Source organism: Condylura cristata, unplaced genomic scaffold (assembly GCF_000260355.1).
Source record: "Condylura cristata isolate star-nosed mole 26May11 unplaced genomic scaffold, ConCri1.0 scaffold00008, whole genome shotgun sequence".
Classification (NCBI taxonomy): domain Eukaryota; kingdom Metazoa; phylum Chordata; class Mammalia; order Eulipotyphla; family Talpidae; genus Condylura; species Condylura cristata.
Window position 1 is genome coordinate 38,239,743 of NW_004567109.1, and position 19,392 is coordinate 38,259,134.

The window sequence follows — 19,392 nt, forward strand, 5'->3', positions numbered from 1 at the left end:
CTAAAGAGGAAACTTCTCAAAAACCTTGATTAAATTACAGGCTAACAAAGAATGCAGTGTATTTCTGCATATATAAGGTACTGGCAACACAATGCTTTTAATAATTGTACTGAATCTATGAGGAGAAATGGGGAGAGCTAGAAAAATAATTGCAAAGGTGAACACTTGAGATAACAATATGCTTAGTGTATATTTTGAAAAAGTGAATTGAGTGGAGATCCTGAAAGGTAGTGATGGTAAGAATTAATGTTGCTAAGGTAGACAGGGGAACCTGAGTTCCCAAGAACCCCTTTATCCTTCATCGAGTTGAAAATGAAAAGCAATAGAAGAGAGGCATCATTCAAGCGCGGACTGGTTCTTTGATAGAATGAGTGGTAAACTTCCCATCATCCACTGCTTTCAACTCGTGGGCACCTGACTCAGGTTAACCTGTTTTTCCTTCTGAGGCTCTCCCCATTAAATGTGAAAGGAATCATTTACCTGGATGGGTTTAAGAGTATCTTCCAGGTTGTTTCCCCTCTACACAGAACTCTTCTAAAGTAAATACTGAATGGCCTCCCAGGTCTCAACTCGCCTTGGTTACCAGTTGAATTTGAAGTCCCAGATTATAATAACAGTATTTATTTATATGACCACGAACGTCTCAGACACAAAACAGCTTATTGGTCTTTGTATAAATTACCAAGATGTAAAGGAGAAGCGCTAGTTTTTGAAAAATATCAGAGCTAATATTAATCAAGGGCAAGCAGGGCCCTGCAAAACGCAGGATCTTTAGCAAGGATGTGTCCTCAAGTCCAGTTCTCCGGAGCCCCCAACCCCACCTGCCACAGCCAGGGAAACGCCTACAGGCGCTCCAGAGAATGTAATGCTGGTTACTAGCGGGTATCCCACACCCATCTTTCTCGGTCTCTACCGTCAGGCAGTTTTCACGTAGCCCGCAACCGCGGTGCAGGGTGTTGCTCTGAGGGCTCAGGGGCGTGTCTAGGACAGAGCACACAGCAGGTTCGGGAATTAGAGAAGGGCGAAAGATCCGGGTAAATCTGGGTTTGGAGATGGGCGGAGGAGATGGGCGGGAACGGGACGCTCACACTGCGGGAGCGAGGGGCGGAGTTATTGACCTTTGGGGGTGGGGCTTCGAGTGGCGGGGTGGAGCTGGGACGGGCGGGGCGGGGTTTAGAGTGGCGTGGGCGGGCTCGGTACCGGCCGTGCCGCCCGGGGCGGGCCTGGGCTGGGGCCTGGGCTGTGGCAGGAAGCCGGAAGCAGCCGCGGCCCCAGCTCGGGAGACATGGCAGGCGTTAAAGGTACATCTTGGCACAGACCCGCTCGTCCAGCGATGGGGCCGTCGCCCCAGTTTCGGGCTAAGGCTGGAGTTGCGCCTTCAGCGCGTGGGTGGGGAACAACCTTCTCTAGTCCCGCCACGCTTCCCACCTTTCTGGGTGGGAAGGCAGTTTCCCGCTTTCTTTGCCCCTTGGAGTGCGGGACGGGGTGGGGGTCGTTTCGGGGAACCTCAATCCTTTTTCATGGCCATTGCCCTTCACGCTCTCACCTGGAGTACCCGGGACCCTCCAGGAGAGGCCTTGTGGGGAGCAGTAGACCCTGGCTTGCCCGGGTAGCATCTTCTCGCTGCTCCTCCTCTAGTCCTCTGACCGTTTCTCAATACTCTACGAGTTTTAAACTATATTTTCCACTTCCTGACATGTCTATCCAACGCTTCCCTTTCTTTTCCTACCGCTCCACAGATTCCCATGGCTTACAGAGGAGCCATTGTCTCCAGCGTTCTCGGCATGAGGGAACTTAATCCCTCATTCCTGATGATTTTTCCATTTGGGCAGAATTGCTTGCAGGCGGGTGTCAACAGAAAGCGCCCAGAAATGCAGTGTTTCTCTTAATTGGGGAGGGTGGACGTTTAGGTGGAATCTTACCTCTTTCTTCATTTTCATCTGTGCACAAAGTCGTGTTTGTGCAGGGTTGTTGATAAAAAGGGTAGGGATTCACTTTTCGTGTACTTTCTCCAGAATGGGGGTATGGTAGAGGTGGGCGAGGTGATCAGAAGGATTCCTGTTGTTTTGTTAGGAAATCACTAGATTTGCAATCTTTTGAACAAAGTATCATCACTTTTTTTTTCTATCTTGGAGTTCTCTTTGAAATTTGTACTCAAAGATCTTCCCTGTTCAGCTTATCAAGATGTGCTACATACAGGTATACAGTATATTTGCACGAGGGTGTGCTCACTATGAAATCGATCTCAGTGCATGAGTTGTTAGTGGTGGACACATTTTACCACTCTTTCTGGCTGACTAATCAACATTATAAACATGATTTACTAGAACATTGTCCTGCTAGGAGAGTGCTCAGTGTTGTAATATATCCACTTGAAGCCAATACAGATAACAAGTTGTATCTTAGTATTATACTGTGTTTAGTTGCGCCCCAGAAACTATCAGATAATAAAGGCAATGTTTATATGTGAATGTGCTAGGAATTGTGATGTGGTAAAAAGGAAAATGGGCTATGAAATGGAAGAGGGAACATTTGCAGATAATCCATTCAGTTTTTATTGAGTAATCGCTGTATTCCTGAGAGTTAGGTAAAAGATAAATGAAACGTTATAATTGGGTGAGAACTGGAAATAATGTTACCACTTAAGTGTGTAAGGTGTGTGCAGATACATTTGGGAGCACAAAGTTAGTGTTGTGGAGTGAATTGCGTCCTCTAAATCAGTATGTTCAAGTTCCCATTCCCCAGTACCTGTGACTGTGACCTTATTTGGAAATAAGGTCTTGGGAGATGTAGATGTACTGAAGTTAAAATATTTTGGGCCCTAACCCAGTGACAAATATCTATAAAAGAAAGGGGAAGTTGGGCATGGAGACAAAGGGAACACCCTATGATGATGGAGGCAGAAGTTGGAAGCCAACTGCAAGCCAAGGAGCACCAGAGATTGCCAGTAACCACAAGGAGCTAGGAAGAGGCAAGGAAGGATTCTCCCCTTGGGTTCTTCCAAAGGAGCGTGACCCTTCCAATACCTTGATTTAAGACACAAGCCCCAGAATTGTTAAAAAGTAAATTTCTGTTGTTCTGACCCACCTAATTTGTAGTACCCTGTTCATAGCACCCCTAGGAAACTACAACAGATGGAATTACTTGCCATGCCCCAGGGAGGATGAAGATGTGTGCATAGAAGAGGCAAGCCTTGAATGGACTCTGAAAGGATCACTGAGGCTTCCCTTGGCAAAGGGGTGAGGGTGGACTGTATTCCAAGTGGTGGGAACATTGTGGGAAATGGACAGCGAGCATGAGAGAGTAGGTTTCTCCAGCAGCAGCTGCTGTGTTAGAATGTCAGCTTGGTGGGAGAGTGGTGGGGTTGAAACTGGAAAGGCGGTCAGGCTTCTGGCAGTGATGCCTCTAGAGGAACAACTTGGAGGCTGTGAAAGCAGCTGCAAAGAGGTGATTGCCTTGGTATATCTGAGATCACTGGTGTGGAAGATGAGAAAGAAGGGTCACAGTTTGAGGTAGGTACAAGATAATAAAGGCTGCACTAGGGCAGTAGCAGAGGGTTTTAGAGAAGAGGGTGGGCTTTTTAGCCTTTTAGGGCTGATATAAAAGACAATTTATTTCTCAGGTCTGGAGCCTGAGAATCTAAGATATAAGTGCCAGCAGATTCCCTGTCTGGCAAGGACCTGCTTTCTACTGTCTTCTTCCTATTAACATGGTGGGACGGGTAGGAGTCCTCTCTAGGATCTGTTTATTAAGGGCACTGATCCCATTCATGGGGTCATTCATCCAATTTCATGACTTAATCACCTCCTAGAGACATCTTATACCAATGCACTGGGTGTTAGAAATTGACATTGAATTGGGGATTGAATAGAGAGAATCTTAGTCTAAAGTGTGGACATGACACAGGTAGTTGAGGAGGCCTGGGAGATTGGAACACTTTGACTTGCTTTTTTTCTAGTAGGCAGACTACATTGATGGTGTTTGCCTTTCAACATAGATCCTTCAAAAGGAAGAACTTTGTGTTTGGGAGATAAGGGTGGGAATGTTTCATTATGACATGTGTTGAATATGAGGTCCTTGTTGCTACCAGGCAGAAAATTCCAGGTCAAAGTTGGAGTTGCAGGTCTTGTTGGTAGGACCTTTTCTGGGTTGCAGCATCAGAGGTAGCCAGACCCTTCTGGCATAGGGGAGCTTTCTCAGCAAGAGTGTAGAGTAACAAAAGAGATAAATTGAATTCCTGGTCATCTCCAATTTTAAGAAATGGCAGAAGATGTGATTCCTGAAGAAAGAAAAAGGGACTAAAAGAATCAACTGGAGAGTAAGTTGTTAACCTTGAGAGAGTGGTGTCTCAGAAAGAAAGAAGGTTGCCTTTCCTAGCTTTGAAAGGTCCCAACAGTGAAGATGGTCAGACCCAGGGAGAAAAAGTCAACTAGGAAAAGAATATCTCAGTTGGAACAATATGTGTACAGTTAGTTCTGCACATTTTTCCTTTAAAATAGGAAAATACATAAATTAAAACTGACAATTCTGACCTCCCTGGTGGAACAAGGTGTTCAATCTCAGCACTGTGAAACTATCCACAGCTGTGGCAGCCCAGGGAGCAACCACATGGCACAATAGACCCTTCCTGTCTCTCCTGTGTTCCCCTCAGCAGTGTATTTCAGTCAATCCACCTGTTTAGCTCCCCTCTCTGTCTCTGGTGAATCCTCTCACCCCCACACCTCTAGCCTGTACCCCAGTTCTTTTGTGCATGAATAAATAAATCTTTAAAAAAAACTAGACAATCCTTCCTTGTCACACCCTGTCTATATATTTCAGCTGTTTTTTTTTTAAAGATTTATTTATTTATTCATACAGAACTGGGGTACAGGCCAGAGATGCGGAGGGTGAGAGGATTCACCAGAGACAGAGTGGGGAGCAGAACAGGCAGATCGACGAAGTACACTGCTGAGGGGAGCAGCGGGCGGGTCAGGAGAGGTCTGCCACGCCATGTGGTCACCTCTGGGGCAGGCGGGAATCGAACTCATGCGGAAGCGGCTTTAGATTCTCAGTGCTGTGCTTTAACCCGCTGCGCCATCAGGGAGGGCCCCAATTTTTCCGCTGTTTTTATACGCATCTTGGCACCTTCCTATAAAGGTTTCCCTAAGTCTCTTAAATTAAAACAGGGACATCAAAATGTTAGTTTTGTCAATGACTAATTTTGAGTATTTTTTTCAAAAGAAAATTTGGATACATCATATTCTATGCTTTTGATTTATAGCTTTATCAAAGAACATTGCTAAATTGATCAGCGTTTTCATACCAAGCACATCCTTTTGCCAAAACTATACATAGATTGTTTCATTACTTCCTAGGAGTTCCCCATTAAAGTGGCACTGTCCCTCCCCTTTACAGATGAAAGGCTGCATTTAAAGAGATGCAGTTTCAACCCCGGGTCACTTGTCAGTGCCCTGTACTGTGGTGACTCAGAGCTCCTGATTTTGGAACAACCCTGATAGGCTTTCTAGAGCATGACAAGGGCAGATATGTTCCTACCCCCTCAGAGATAAGTGTCCATCAGATGTAGAGAATGAATATTTTATTCAGTGGATACTAGTTGGGAATTATTTCCTAAGAAGACATAAAAACAGTTTTCAAATACTTAAAGTACTGCAATTTGAGGAAGCAAAATGATCAAAGGGTGTGTATCACAGGGAGGCAGTTTGGGACACAATTTAAGGAAAGAATGTTTTCAGCATTTAGAAGCTGTCAGAATGAAATGACTGCCTCAGGCAGTGGTGACTTTCCCTTCACTGGTGGGCTGGCTGGCTGGCTGGCTCTGTGACAAGTATAGAGGGAATTCAGATATTAGAGGTTGGGTAGTAAAGAAGTTGGAGACCTTTCTCCACCCTCTCATTTAAAAGGGTGGGCATAGGTTGTGATTTGCTAATCAAATGTAATATTAGCTAATAAATTTTTATATTCATAATTTTTACTAAAAATTTTTGAGATATATTTCATATGCTATAAAATTATTCTTTTTCAAGAATAAAACTGTCAGTTTTTAGTATATTCACAAAATTGTGTAACCGTCACTACTAACTACAGAACATTTCATCACCTTCTCTACCCACTAATAGTCATTCTCCCTTAGTGGGAACTCCTTTTCTTCTCCTACTTCCTGGTCAATCACTAATTTGTGACCTGTAGTCTTGACTTTATTTCACAGCTCTTGTGGCATTATCCTTTAGTGGAGCTATTGGACTGACTTTCCTCATGTTGGGATGTGCCTTAGAGGATTATGGGTAAGTTATTTCAAAAAGAATTGTTTTCTTGTGTCTTTATCCCTGTTAGCATAGGTGTGAACACTCAGCTGTAAATACTGAATTAGGGAAGCCCAAATTAAAAACAGTCCCTTCCTGGGTCCTTTGTATTTGTATACATAAAAGATTCTTAAAATGGATATATTCATTTAATAAACATTGATTGAACACCTGCTCTGGACCAGTTGGGATACAAGGATGCAGAGATGTCCTCAAGGAACTTAGGGTCTAGTTATGTTTGAGAGATAGGCAAGCAGATAGTCCAGTCAGCCTGTGAAGATGAGTACAGGTACAGTGAGAACTCTTAAGACAGTACAGCTGAATTTCCCTGGGAGAGATGGGAAAGGCTGCCTAGAAAAAGTTGTCTTTAAACTGAGACTTGGTGGACAAATAAGTTTATTAGGTAGATGATTGGGAAGGGCATTCCAAGGCAGAAGGAACATTTAGCGAATTCTTTACTGTACAATAACTGTTGATTGAGTTCTTCCTACATGTCAGCCACTGTTACAAAAAGCAGGGATTAAGAAATAAGAAAACAAAGGTCTATATTTCTGTGGGATTGACAGACAACAAACATAATAATACACATTCTCTCAAGGTAAAAGTAGTAAGAAGACTAAAGAATGTAGATGCCTCAGGGAAATGATCTGTGAGCAGAAACAAAGAAAATAGGATATCTGGGGAAAGAGGCTTTTAGGCAGCAGGAAAGCCATATGCCAAGGCCTAGGGTCACTGTTCACAGGGTAGAACAGAAATTATAATTGGGAGTGGCAAAAGAACAGCTGACTGAAGATGGAGATCAGTCCTTCAGAGTATGCTATGGAAAGGAGGTTAGATTTTACCCTTTAGGCAATAGGGGCTGTGAATTGATTTGAGGGTGGAGTATGGGGTATGTTAAAGATCATTCTGGCCAGAATATGAGACTAGATAGGAAGAACTGAGACTGTAGTCAGGGAGAGCAGCAATGGACTATTACAACAGTGCTATGCCAGTAAGGATGGAAAGAAAGGAAGGAGAGAGATCTAGACAGCAGAATCACCAGGTTTTCCTTGGTGTCAGGGTTCAACAGGGGAGAGAGTTCTTGGATTTCTCCCAGGTGGCTGGAGTGAGTAACTAGATGGACCATGATGCGACTAACAGGCAGTTGGATCTGGTGTAACAACACACATGAGGTCCAGTCTCTTACCTCTGTCTGACCCACATTCTGAGAAAGTATTTCAACATAAGAGGGATCAGTTATAAAGCATCAACTTCTGTTGTTCAGTAACTTAGTTTTCACAGCTATTACTTTCACAGCTATTAGGGACGTAGCGGTTATCCTCATTTCTATTGAATAGCTGGGAAACCAAGCCCAGAGTGATTAAAGATTTAACCCATGTTACATACCAATAATTGGTATAGCCGGAAATGGAAGTCATGTTCTGTTTCGAACTTTGTCGTGTTTCCATTATTCCACAACTAATTCTAAATCTATGTTTTAATTATCCTTGGTGCACTTTGTCTTTACAAAGTAAGAAACTGACCCCAATACTGCAACTACAAAAAAGTTAGTTTTATATTTTAGTGGTGGTGACCCAGGATTACAGGCCAAATGTGGTCTGTGGCCTTTTTTTTGTATTATTGGAACACAGCCAGATAGAGAGCAGCAAGGAACTATTATCATAATATTGGATCTGGAAAAGTCATGATGCATTTCTGCTTGAAAAACAGAAAAAAATACATCATGACTTTTCCGACAACCCAATATATTAATATTTTGCTTACAGTTAAATATTACAGTTAAATTTTTTTTATATGTTATGTTGAGTTACTTTGCATCTGAGAGTAGAACATTTTTGTTTTCTATGATTATGTAGATTATTTTGGGGTCTGAGAATGCTTTGCCATTAATTTATCTGGAAATATTTTTGAGCATTCCCTATTTACCAACTCATATCAAATAGAAAGGTGGTACTTTGGGGTGTTAGGGGCAAACCCGTATGGTGGAAGAGTAAAGTAGTTGAGTCAGATACCTTACGATTTGCACAGCCTAAAATTTTATTTTCACCTTTTATAGAAAAATCAACTTTACTGATTAGTGTAGTGATATTTACAGTTAAATATTATAACTATATTGTTAAAAATAGGCATTTATGATATATTTACAGATTATAATAGTATACTTAGAGAATAGTACATATTTAATGTTTTAATTTTATATAGAGGTAAGGTTGCTTTTACACTAAAAGTGTTTTTAATTGGATAACTAAAAGGGAACAGAGTTGTTTTTTTAAAAAAACTGTCATTATATTCTAGGAAGATTTGAGAACTCTTAGCTGTGGTCATATCAGATGATAGCTGAGTCTTATTCCAAACCACCTCTCCTCTCTGTATCTATTTTACCACTGGCAAAATAAGAATTTTGAACTAGAGAGTCTCTAAAAGCCCTTTCTAACAATATTACTTGGTGATTTTTGAAACACTATCATCCCTCTGGTCTAAAATTAGGAATCAAGCTCAGGGTTTCCATCTTGTGTCCTCTTGATAAAGGGCACTTTCCTTCTTGCTTTTTGATCCCCATCCTGCCTTGCTAGATCTGTGTCTGAATTAGCTCTGCCCCCACTTCTGCTCAGAAGTGCTTGTGTTCTAGCTTGTGGTATTGTGGTGATACATACTATTGATGTGTATATATAAAATGAGTGGAGGCTATGCTTTTTATTCTCAGAAAATGACACATAATGTCTAGTTGATGGAGAGAAGTATTTCTGAAGTATTTATAGAGCACATTTACTTGGAAAGCAGATGGCAATTTTTAATTTATGTAAAACATTGACATTTAGGAAGAAAAGAGATTGCATTTTTGCATTACATATTGTGATCTCTTGTAATGAAAAATGAGGGTGTTTCAAAGTTTTATACATACTTTCATGCCTTCCATAGTTAAAATCCATTTGTTTTGTTTATTCAAGAAATATTAATAGAGCATATCATTCTAGGCCTGGAAATAAGTGGTGATTGATAATACAAATGAGATTTATGTCTCATAAACAAGAAAACACATCAAAAAAAGCTAGAAAGTTAAAAGATGATGTGAAAAGAAAGCTAGAAAGTTAAAAGAAGATGATATGTTGGAAACTTAGGGTATTTATAGTGACTGCCCAGGGAATGCTATTTTTAGGAGGAGACATCTCAGTGTAGATTGGATATTAGAAGGAGCCAGCCAAAGAGAAAATCAGGGGGAGGGCCATTTTGAGCAATACATTTTGTTAGTGCAAAAGGCCTTGTTGCAGGTATGAGCTTAGGAGTATTTAAAGAAGGGAAAGAATCCAGCCTGACTATAGATGAAAGGGATGAAGGGAAGATGGCACAAAAGAAGTGGAAGAAGTAGAGAATACCAGATCATGTCAGACTTTGGCAGGTCAGGATAAGGAAATCCAGCTTTTATTCAAAGTCATTAAAAACCTGAGCTTGATTCCTAATTTTAGACCAGAGGGATGATAGTGTTTCAAAAATCACCAAGTAATATTGTTAGAAAGGGCTTTTACTGACTTAGCCTGTGCAAAGCACTGTATAGCATGTTCTATAGGGAAAATAAAGAAGACTAAATTAAGATTCTCTTCTGAAAGAAATTACTGCTCAGTAATACAGAAAACAATCAGAATTCTAGATTATGCATTGTGACAGTTGTTTCTCAACACAGTATAAGCTACTTATATATTAACAAGCTAGCAGTTTTCAATTAGCACTTATCTATTTCTGGTAAAAATCATTGAATATTTTTTCCACCTACCTTTTAAAATAACAACTTGAAACAATAAATGTATCTAATTTAAGCTGTGGCTCTAACGTCTCATTTTGGGTTTCTTCTGCCTCCAACTGACAGCGTTTACTGGCCCTTGTTTGTGCTCATATTCCATGCCATCTCTCCCATCCCCCACTTCATCGCCAAAAGAGCTACCTATGACTCTGATGCAACAAGCAGTGCCTGTCGGGAACTGGCATATTTTTTCACTACTGGGATTGTTGTTTCTGCCTTTGGATTTCCTGTTATTCTTGCTCGTGTAGCTGTGGTAAGTTTTAATTTCTATTGTTTTTCCCAGTTGTCGCTGAATTTACTTTAGAAGATTGTGTCTAGAACCTCAGTTCATTTTGTGTTGCTTAGATTTCATGCTCAAGCCAGACTTTTTAAAAGTTTCTCTAGTTTCCCATTTTAGATCTGTCTGTCAGGATCTTGGCTGTGTTTTCAGGATGGCTTCTTTGCTTCTCTTACAGCTTTAGTGATACCATATGATTTCTTATTTTTTTTATTTTTTTAAGCTTTTTTTCTGGAATTAAAAAAAATCTTTGCCTATTATCTAAAGGCAGTCCACAAAGACTATCATAACAGTGCTTTTCTAGTACAAAAATGAGCATCATAACAAATTCTTCAGCAAATAGGATCAGGGACACAATTGTTGACTAAATATGATGTTGAAAAAAATATGTCAAAAAGGAACATCTATGTAATTGCTAGAAGACAGCATAAATATGACATCTTCATATGCAGTGTAAACATTTCCTTTTTGTCTCTAAAACAAGCATTGTGGTATATAATTTATTCAATTCTTTGATGTTCACTGTCTTTCATACTACTGGCCAAACACACCCTGCCCCCTTATTCCAACTACAAATGGTTTAAATTTCATGGAACTCTTCATTAGGGGCAATGATGATCAGATAAGCACAAGTCTTATTTAATCATTCAGTAAATACCCTTGGAACATGTGTTCCTTGTAAGATATCCAGAATAAGAGCCAAATAATGTCTCTGTTCTCAAAGAGCAGAGAAACTGGCCTTATGGGTAAGTATACTATAAATGCACTATTGCAGTAATTGAAACAAGATCAGAATGCCATAGGAGCACCAAGGAGAGAGAATTCCAGCTGGCATTTGATTTGGACCTTTAGGACAAATAGGGTTTTGATTAAAGTAGGGAAGGCTATTCATTGGAATGGCAGCCAAGTATGAAAATGTGTTAGCTATATGGAATAAAGGGCAGCTCAGTATGTTAGAACAAAAAGGAAGAAAATGAGATGAAGACTAGAAATGTTGGTAAAGCCTGATTGGGAAGGGTCTTGAATGCCATGTCAGGGTGGTAACAGAGAAGCATTGAAGGCTTGTGAATGTGAAGTTGTCATGATCTTACTCTTCTTGTGCTTTAGATTCATACATAAGTTTTGCTGTAAAAACTTCTATTTTTACCTTTTTATATCGCATCATACTTTGTGAAGAAACTGATACTTTCTCTTGGTTAAAATACAACAAAAAATGACCACTAGAGGGTACTCTCATCCCTAACTGTGCATTGTAAAACCATCTGCCACTATGGAGTGCTGTTTTGTGTTTATGTAGATTATTATTTGAAGTCTTTTCTTGCATGGAAAGAAAAAATATCGAACCAATCCATAACTCTCCAGTTCCTATTTTCATGAAAAAAAAAAAAAAAGGCAATATATGAAGATACCCAATATTGTAATTGAACCATTTGTAATCTTGCTACATGATTTTACTTCAGGCAATCATTGTCTATTGAAAATAAGTAGAGAAATATGTCTAGTGGGGGAAGAATGCTAAGGATGATACTAGACTTAATTAGCAAGCATCATGAAGTAATTAGACTAATTACTGAATAGTTTACTCTCTCTGCCCATTACATTATTTAATCTTTTAGCAGTTATATGTGACATTTCATTGGATGTTTCTAGCAGAAAATAATAGAGAATTTCATAGAGTAAAAGATGAAGAAGGTAAAGATTTAATTTTTTTTTCTTATGTTTCAGATCAAATGGGGAGCCTGTGGCCTTGTGCTGGCCGGCAATGCAGTCATTTTCCTTACAATTCAAGGGTTTTTCCTTATATTTGGAAGAGGAGATGATTTTAGCTGGGAGCAGTGGTAGCAGTGTATTCTGACAAAATGCATTTAATTTCTCAGAATTCATACTATATGTATATGTGCACAAATGGCATTTTACTACAAAATTTAATTTGCTGGATTTTTTTAATACCTTTATATCATGTTCACTTTAAGGAGGACTACATGGAAAAAAGATCATTTTTACTAAGAGCAAATAGATCTCTCCTTTTTTTTTCAGGTTGAAGCTATCTTACTTGTTTGGCAGTTCATATAGTCATGGTGCTCTCAGAACATCTGTTCAGTCTTACAGGCTTGTTCGCTTTCACATGCTTCCATGCCTGTCCTGTCATGAACTTGTATCAGTAGATACCACTGGAGTCGGTCTCGTTCTGCTTAGGATTTCCAAGATACACAGTGGCCCAGACGGAGACAGGTGTCACTTTGTGTTCTATAGACCCTTGGTTCTCACCATGTGGTCCATAGGCCAAGAGCATCATCCACATCTCTAGGAGCTTATTAGGAATGCAGAATCCAAGGCCCCAACTTGGTCCCAGAGCATTTTGACGAAATGCCAGGTGAATTATGGGCACATTGAGATTTGAGAAGCATAGTCCTAGCGGAATAAGCTTCTTTCTTAGCTTCTTTGTCATCTCCTTGACTTAATCATTTACATCTTTGGGAATTAGCTGTTCATTTGTGAAAATTGTGTCATCTGCCCTCATGTTGTGCCTGAATCCAGACTCTGTGATATTTGTAAAATGTCCACTTGTATAATATATAGGTTTAGATCCTCAAGTTTGTGAAGTGTTGTCAGGAAGGAACAGCTATGCCTTTACACTGTATGAAAGGCAGGGACTGTTTTCATAGTGCTGGGGTACAGAATAATGAGCCCCACTGGTTGCAGGGAGGAAAGCTAGGCTGGAGCCACTTCCTACTTATGCAGAATGGGGAAACATAGATAGGTGTTAACTGTCCCTTTATTATCTGACACTCCCCAGCTCCTCCCCTGTGCTGTGCCCAAGTGCCCCCCTTTCGTAACTACCCCCCCCAATCCAGCAGTTCTGATGTTCCTTTACTTCTTCATGGAGCTGGTCTCTCCTTTCTGTAGAGACACAGAGCCAAGTAAGCAAGCAGAGGGTGGTGAACCGCTCCATTTTATTTACATGTTGATGGAGTTATCTGTCTTTCATATCCAGTAGGACACACACATATATTTTACATCTTTAAATGAATCAGTGGGAATATATATCATGTGGACTCCTGTAACCACAGTTTTTCTAGCATAATTGTTTTGCCCAAGACTTATAGAGAAAGGAAATATGGGGAGTAGATTAGAATATAAATGATTTTTGAAGCATTATCAATGTATGGTAACTGACCTGTTCAAAACACCAAACTTTTGAAATTTGTAATCTGAATAATTAGCACCCCCTCATCATATCCTAGAATGATACTGTGACCAGAAGATAAAAGTGATACCCAAAAGGATAATGTACAAAGTTATATTTTGGTCTTGTGAGTGATTATGTTTTCAACATTCTAGGTACATGTGTAATTGTTAAAGTTGTTATTGCCAATATTTATACTAGAAGTATTATATGGACACTTTATAGTTTTAACCAGCATTTTTAATAGCACTTGCACTTACAATGTTGTAATAAATTTCACTTTTAACACAAAAGAGAAGTTTAATTTTAAAAGTCTTTTTTTCCCCCTGATCTACCCTTGCTTAAAAGATAACAAAATAGTTAAGTGAGAATTTCTTGGTGTTCTGCAGTGGGCACTTTTGAGTGTTAATCTGTTCTGCAATAGAATAATAGCAGTAAGTTTTACTATACCACTTTGAGTATTTAGTTGATTTGTACTAGCTTTTCTTTCCCCGAGATGGCAATAATATTTATACTACCTTTTGTAACAGTACCTCTGTTGTTTACACTCATTTCAGATAACATGGTAATCTTAAATGTAGCCTTAAAGCATACCTCTTGGTAGCATTCCCAGAATGATATAGAATACGTATTTATAGAATATTGTTTGTTGTTCATCAATACAGGAGTGATTTCTCTGTAATGCCTACATGACATTTAAGTAACACATACTAGAGGAAGTATCACTTTAGATGAATATACAATATAGAAGTTTCAATCTTAGTGACACAAATTCAAACATTATTTTTTTCCTTAGGAAAGGGTCACTTTTTTCTCTCTACTATAAAATATACTTTGAAGATTCAGAATGCATTGATTATATTTTAAAACCAAGACTCCACTTAATATTTGCTTATTACATGACAAACAACAGGCAGACTTTAAAACACCTTCCCACAAAGTTGATGTTAGGCATTGGTGATTGAGATCCCAGGCTCTGCTTTCCAAGTGAGCTAAACCCTAATGTAACTGATCAGTAACACCTAAGGTTCTGACCCAAGTTTCAGGCCCTACACTAGGGTTGTGTGAACATTTTGGAAGAAGGAAAGTGCAAATTTCTACATCTTTCCCCAAGAGCAAGGTCTTCTCATTTTGCAGTCTCTTCTATCTCCTGACGTGCTTGGGGTCTAGCCTTGCTTATCTGCTTTCTGGATTCATGACTTGCCTTCCAGCCTACGCAACTCTTGAAGTTCTCAAGACTCCCAAATCACCCACCTCTACACTCCCACCAGTTTTCTTAGTTATAGATGAATCATGTGGTTTAGGAAGAGAACACTGAGACCAAATTCTTTCACAGAAAGAATCTGAAACATATTAGTCCCTGTGTCAAGCAGTTACCAAACCTGTGGCAACTGCATTTTCCAAGGACAGTGAAACCCAGTGAGTCATTCACAGAAGATGGCAATGTTTCACAGGGAAGTGAAAAAATATTCCAACTGTTTATAGAAGGGTGATATTTTGGGTCAGGAGAGTCCTGCCATCTTTCATTCCATCCTCAGACTGACTGCTCAGCTCATCTTATTTCATAGATATATCTTTTCCTCCACCTTGGACCTCCAGGGTTTTTTTTACAGTCTGTGTGGAACCTTTACATCTGAGGTATCTTCTTGATGAAGATGCTGCTGATGGTCTATTAGATTAATAACATTCCCGTGCCCTCAGGAAGATGCTTAGGAAATGTCACCAAAATGTGTCTTTTCAAAGTTGCAAGGTTCAGATTTTGCACTACAATTAAAAAAATATTTTTGAGGATGCTAGCATTTTCCAAACAATAATAATTCCCAGTTTCTAACTGTGAAATAATATTTTTGTCGAGGAATTTAAGTTATACATTTAAATTTTTCTTTTTGCCATTCTGCCTCATGAAGTATCTTATTTACAAAAATCCTGGCATCCAATGCCTATGCTACTAGAGTAGGAGAGCAATACTTGTAACCTCAAACGTGGTGTCACAGATCCCCCAAGACTGCTTTAGATGTGTATGATGAGAATAACTTTTTTTTAAAATAAAACTTGTCATGTATGCTTAAACAAGGACTCTTATGTACATTATTAAGCCCAAACATTTGTATTTTGCTTTGGGATGCATTATGTTTGGGAAGGCGACCAGCAGATTTATCTCCCTAGTGTCTTTACTTGGATAATCTTCCTGTGTATTTGGCTAGTTTTGAGCCTGTACTTGTAGTTAAAGAGAAACAGTCCAGAAATGTATGCTCCCTGGAAGAAATCCAGTTCCTGATTGCAGCTTTGCTGTGGAGGTGGAGGAAGGGGGTGCAGGGCATGGCTGATCAAAATAGGCTGTTGGGAATGGGAGGAGAATGCAACACTTTAAAAAAGTGCTTTGTATGTAGTGAAGTCTTTTTTTTTTTTAATGCACCATACAAAAGGAGGCATTAATGTACACTACTACTTAAGGAATAATTTGTCCTTATGCACAAAACATTTGAGGAAGATCAAATGATTTACAGGTGGGTTTACTTGATTTAAATTAATGAATTTTTTCTTACATTGTTGTAATCCCCATAGTTTTCCTGCCGCCATATCATCTGTGAACCATCACCAATTCCCTTGTGTTTTTCCCTCCTGTTTGGCCCCCTTCTCTACCCCCTGCCTTGCTGTATGACTCAGATCTATGGTCAGCTTGCTAGTTTTGACTTTTTTTCACCTTTTATTTGGTTTCTCTATATTCTGCATATAAGTGAAGCCATCTTTTCCTTCTCATTTATTTCACTGAACATAATCCCTTCCAGCTTCATCCATGTTGCGGCAAGTGGCATGAGTTTGTTCTTTTGATCATTGAGTATTATTTTGTTGCATAAAGTACCACTCCTTGATCCAGTCATCTATTTTGGGGCATTTAGGTTCATATCTTGGCTACTGTAAACAGTGGTGCAATAAACATAAGAGTGCAGATTTCCTTTTGAGTTAATATTTTTGTGTCCTTTGGGTAGATTCCTAAGTGTAGAATTGTTGAATCAAATGGTAGATCTATTTAGTGTTCTCATGAGCCTCCACATAGCGTTCCATAGTGGCTATTCCAGTTTACATTCCCACATAGGTAGATTTAGACAGATTTAGACTGACCTAGCTATTTCACAACTAAAAGTCATTTTAAATAAAAATTTGTTAATACTAGCATAACTCAAATGCCCATAAGTAAAAAAAGTTCCTAAGGAAACTTACTTGGAACAAGGATTTACACACATGCTTTTTCATTTAAAAGGCTTGCAAAATGGGTTGAGATACCTTCTTATTTGGGACTTGGGATGAATGTATCTGGAGAAATAAACACCTAATACTTATAACTAATGTCTTGAGATTTTTTTGAAGAAATACTTTTATTTTTTGGTCACTTAACACTGAGTTAAAAGGTTTTGTGATGTCATTTTAATGGGGAAATTATTTTATTCTTTGTGACTCCTGTAGCAGCTCTGAAATTTTTTTCACTTACCAATCAAGTCCCATCCGATTTTGCTCTTCTGAATAGTTCTCTTATTGAATTTCATTACATGATAATGTTTCTGGTGTGCATCATTAAAACTCAGCATGTGTATATTTAAAATATATATATTAAATTCACACTAAATGTCCAATTCTACCATTTACCATGCCCTTGATCCCTATTATCCAATTTACCCACCCATTTTCCTCTTACCTCCTGGAACCACTGGTTTGTATTATCCAAAAGTTTGTTTTTCCTTTGTTTTGCTCTTTCACTTGTTTAGTTTATCTTTGTAGACAACATATGAGTGTAACATATTTGTAATATGTCATACAACTTATTTCACTAAGCATAATACCTTTTAGGCCCATCCTTGCTCTTGCAACTGGTAGGAGTTCATCTTATTTTTTTTTTTTTTTTTTTAAAGATTTATTTATTTATTCGTACAGAACTGGGGTACAGGCCAGAGATGTGGAGGGTGAGAGGATTCACCAGAGACAGAGTGGGAAGCAGAACAGAGAGATCAACGAATTACACTGCTGAGGGGAGCAGCGGGCGGGTCAGGAGAGTTCTGCCTCGCCATGTGGTCGCCTCCGGGGCAGGCGGGAATCGAACTCATGCGGAAGTGGCTTTAGCTTCTTAGTGCAGTGCTTTAACCCGCTGCGCCACCAGGGAGGGCCCATCTTATTTTTTAATGGCTGAACAGCATTTCACTATGCATAAATATTTCTTCTTTAAAAAAGAAATTATTTTTTATTGGGGCATATTTGTTTACAGCAAATATAGGGGTGTAAGTTCACAATTCTTCAGAAATATGTTACCCCAGCAGACCCACCACCGAATCACCAATAATCTTCCACCATAGTCCATAGAACCTTCTATCTCTTGCTTTACACTCCCTACAGGTAGCATTAGTTCTGCAGTCAGATTTCTAGGCAAATGCTGGACATTGAGTTGCCATATCACCCAGCAATTCCATTCGTAGAGCTATAAACAAAAGAGATGAAACATCATATAAAAAATTGTATGCAAATATTCACAGCATTATCCACAGTAGCCAAAGAGGAAATAATCCAAAAGTCTCTCAGATGATGCATGGGTATTATAGTCTTTTTGTACAATGAAATATTTATAGCCATTGAAAGTGAAGTACTGGTAGAGCCTACAGCATAGATTAACCTGAAAACAGGAGGGGGGCCTCCCTGGTGCCATAGGGGTTAAAGACACAGTGCTATCAAGCTATCGCCAGCCACTTTGTCTGAGCTAGATCCCTGGCCAGGGAGATAACCCATATAACACATAGATGTCTCCTGTCTCACCTGTTGCGCCCCTCAGCAATGTATTTCAATCTGCCTGTTCTGCTTCCCACTCTGTCTCTGGTGAGTCCTGTCACTCTTCACACCTCTGGTCTATGCTATAGTTTTTATATGTAAAAAAAAAAAAAAAAAAACAGGGTAAGGGGGGAAAATGTCACAAAGGCCTGCTCATTGTATGAATCCACTATATTCAGAGTAAAGGAATCTGGAGGAATAGAGTGTGGGTACATGGTTGCCGGTAGCTGAGGGAAGGGGAAATGAGGAATGGCTGCTAGTAGGTAGAGTTTGTTTTTGGAGTAATGAAATTGTCCTCAAACTAGAGGTGATGGTGCACAGCATAGTGAATGTACTGAAAGCCATTGGACTTAACTTTAAGAGGATAAATTATGTAGCATATGAATTTCATCTTAATAGAAACCAAAAAGTCAAATAGTCAAAAAGTAACAATCCACAAGTCCATCGACTATTAAGCATGTACCAAAATTACAGGTAATGAAAATGTTCTCAGTTGATTGTCATGGTATTATACAACTGACATACTACGTCATTCAACTGTACTTTACCTGAATTTGCTGCATTTTATGGCATGTGAATTATATCTCAATAAGTCTACAAAATAAAATGAATGAACGCTCTTGAACTATGAAAAAGCCCAAAACAATATCAGTTATTCACTGACTTTATAAGACATTATCTGTAGAATGTAGCCAACACCAAAATAATTCAAATTATGAGTTTTACTTTGCTTGCATTGTCAATGTGGATAACAGCTAGAAATTTAGAAATTCTTGTTGAGTAAAGATGTGAATAATGAGAAAGTACTCATTTTTTTTTTAAATTTATTTATTTGTGCATACAGAACTGGGGTACAAGCCAGAGGCTCAGGGGCAGTGAGAGGCTTCACCAGAGACAGTGGGGAGCGGAACAGGCAGATCGACGAAGTACACTGCTGAGGGGAGCAGCGGGCGGGTCAGGAGAGTTCTGCCTCGCCATGTGGTCGCCTCCGGGGCAGGCGGGAATCGAACTCATGCGG

At 39.4% G+C, this 19,392-nt stretch overlaps 2 protein-coding genes across 2 annotated transcripts in view; both read left to right on the forward strand.

Annotated features, from left to right (window-relative positions):
• The first annotated feature begins 1,218 nt into the window (after positions 1 to 1,218).
• Positions 1,219 to 13,847, forward strand: LEPROT. Its single transcript, XM_004679081.2, has 4 exons — positions 1,219 to 1,301; positions 6,209 to 6,284; positions 10,165 to 10,351; positions 12,101 to 13,847. The coding sequence occupies exons 1-4, from the start codon at positions 1,286 to 1,288 to the stop codon at positions 12,215 to 12,217; spliced, it is 396 nt and encodes a 131-aa protein (XP_004679138.1). The 5' UTR covers positions 1,219 to 1,285; the 3' UTR covers positions 12,218 to 13,847.
• The window catches only part of LEPR (leptin receptor), a 118,534-nt gene continuing 109,425 nt past the window's right edge, over positions 10,284 to 19,392 (forward strand). The window contains exon 1 of the mRNA XM_012722383.1: positions 10,284 to 10,351. The gene's annotated coding sequence lies outside the window, so the exon portion shown is untranslated. The remainder of the gene's footprint in view (positions 10,352 to 19,392) is intronic.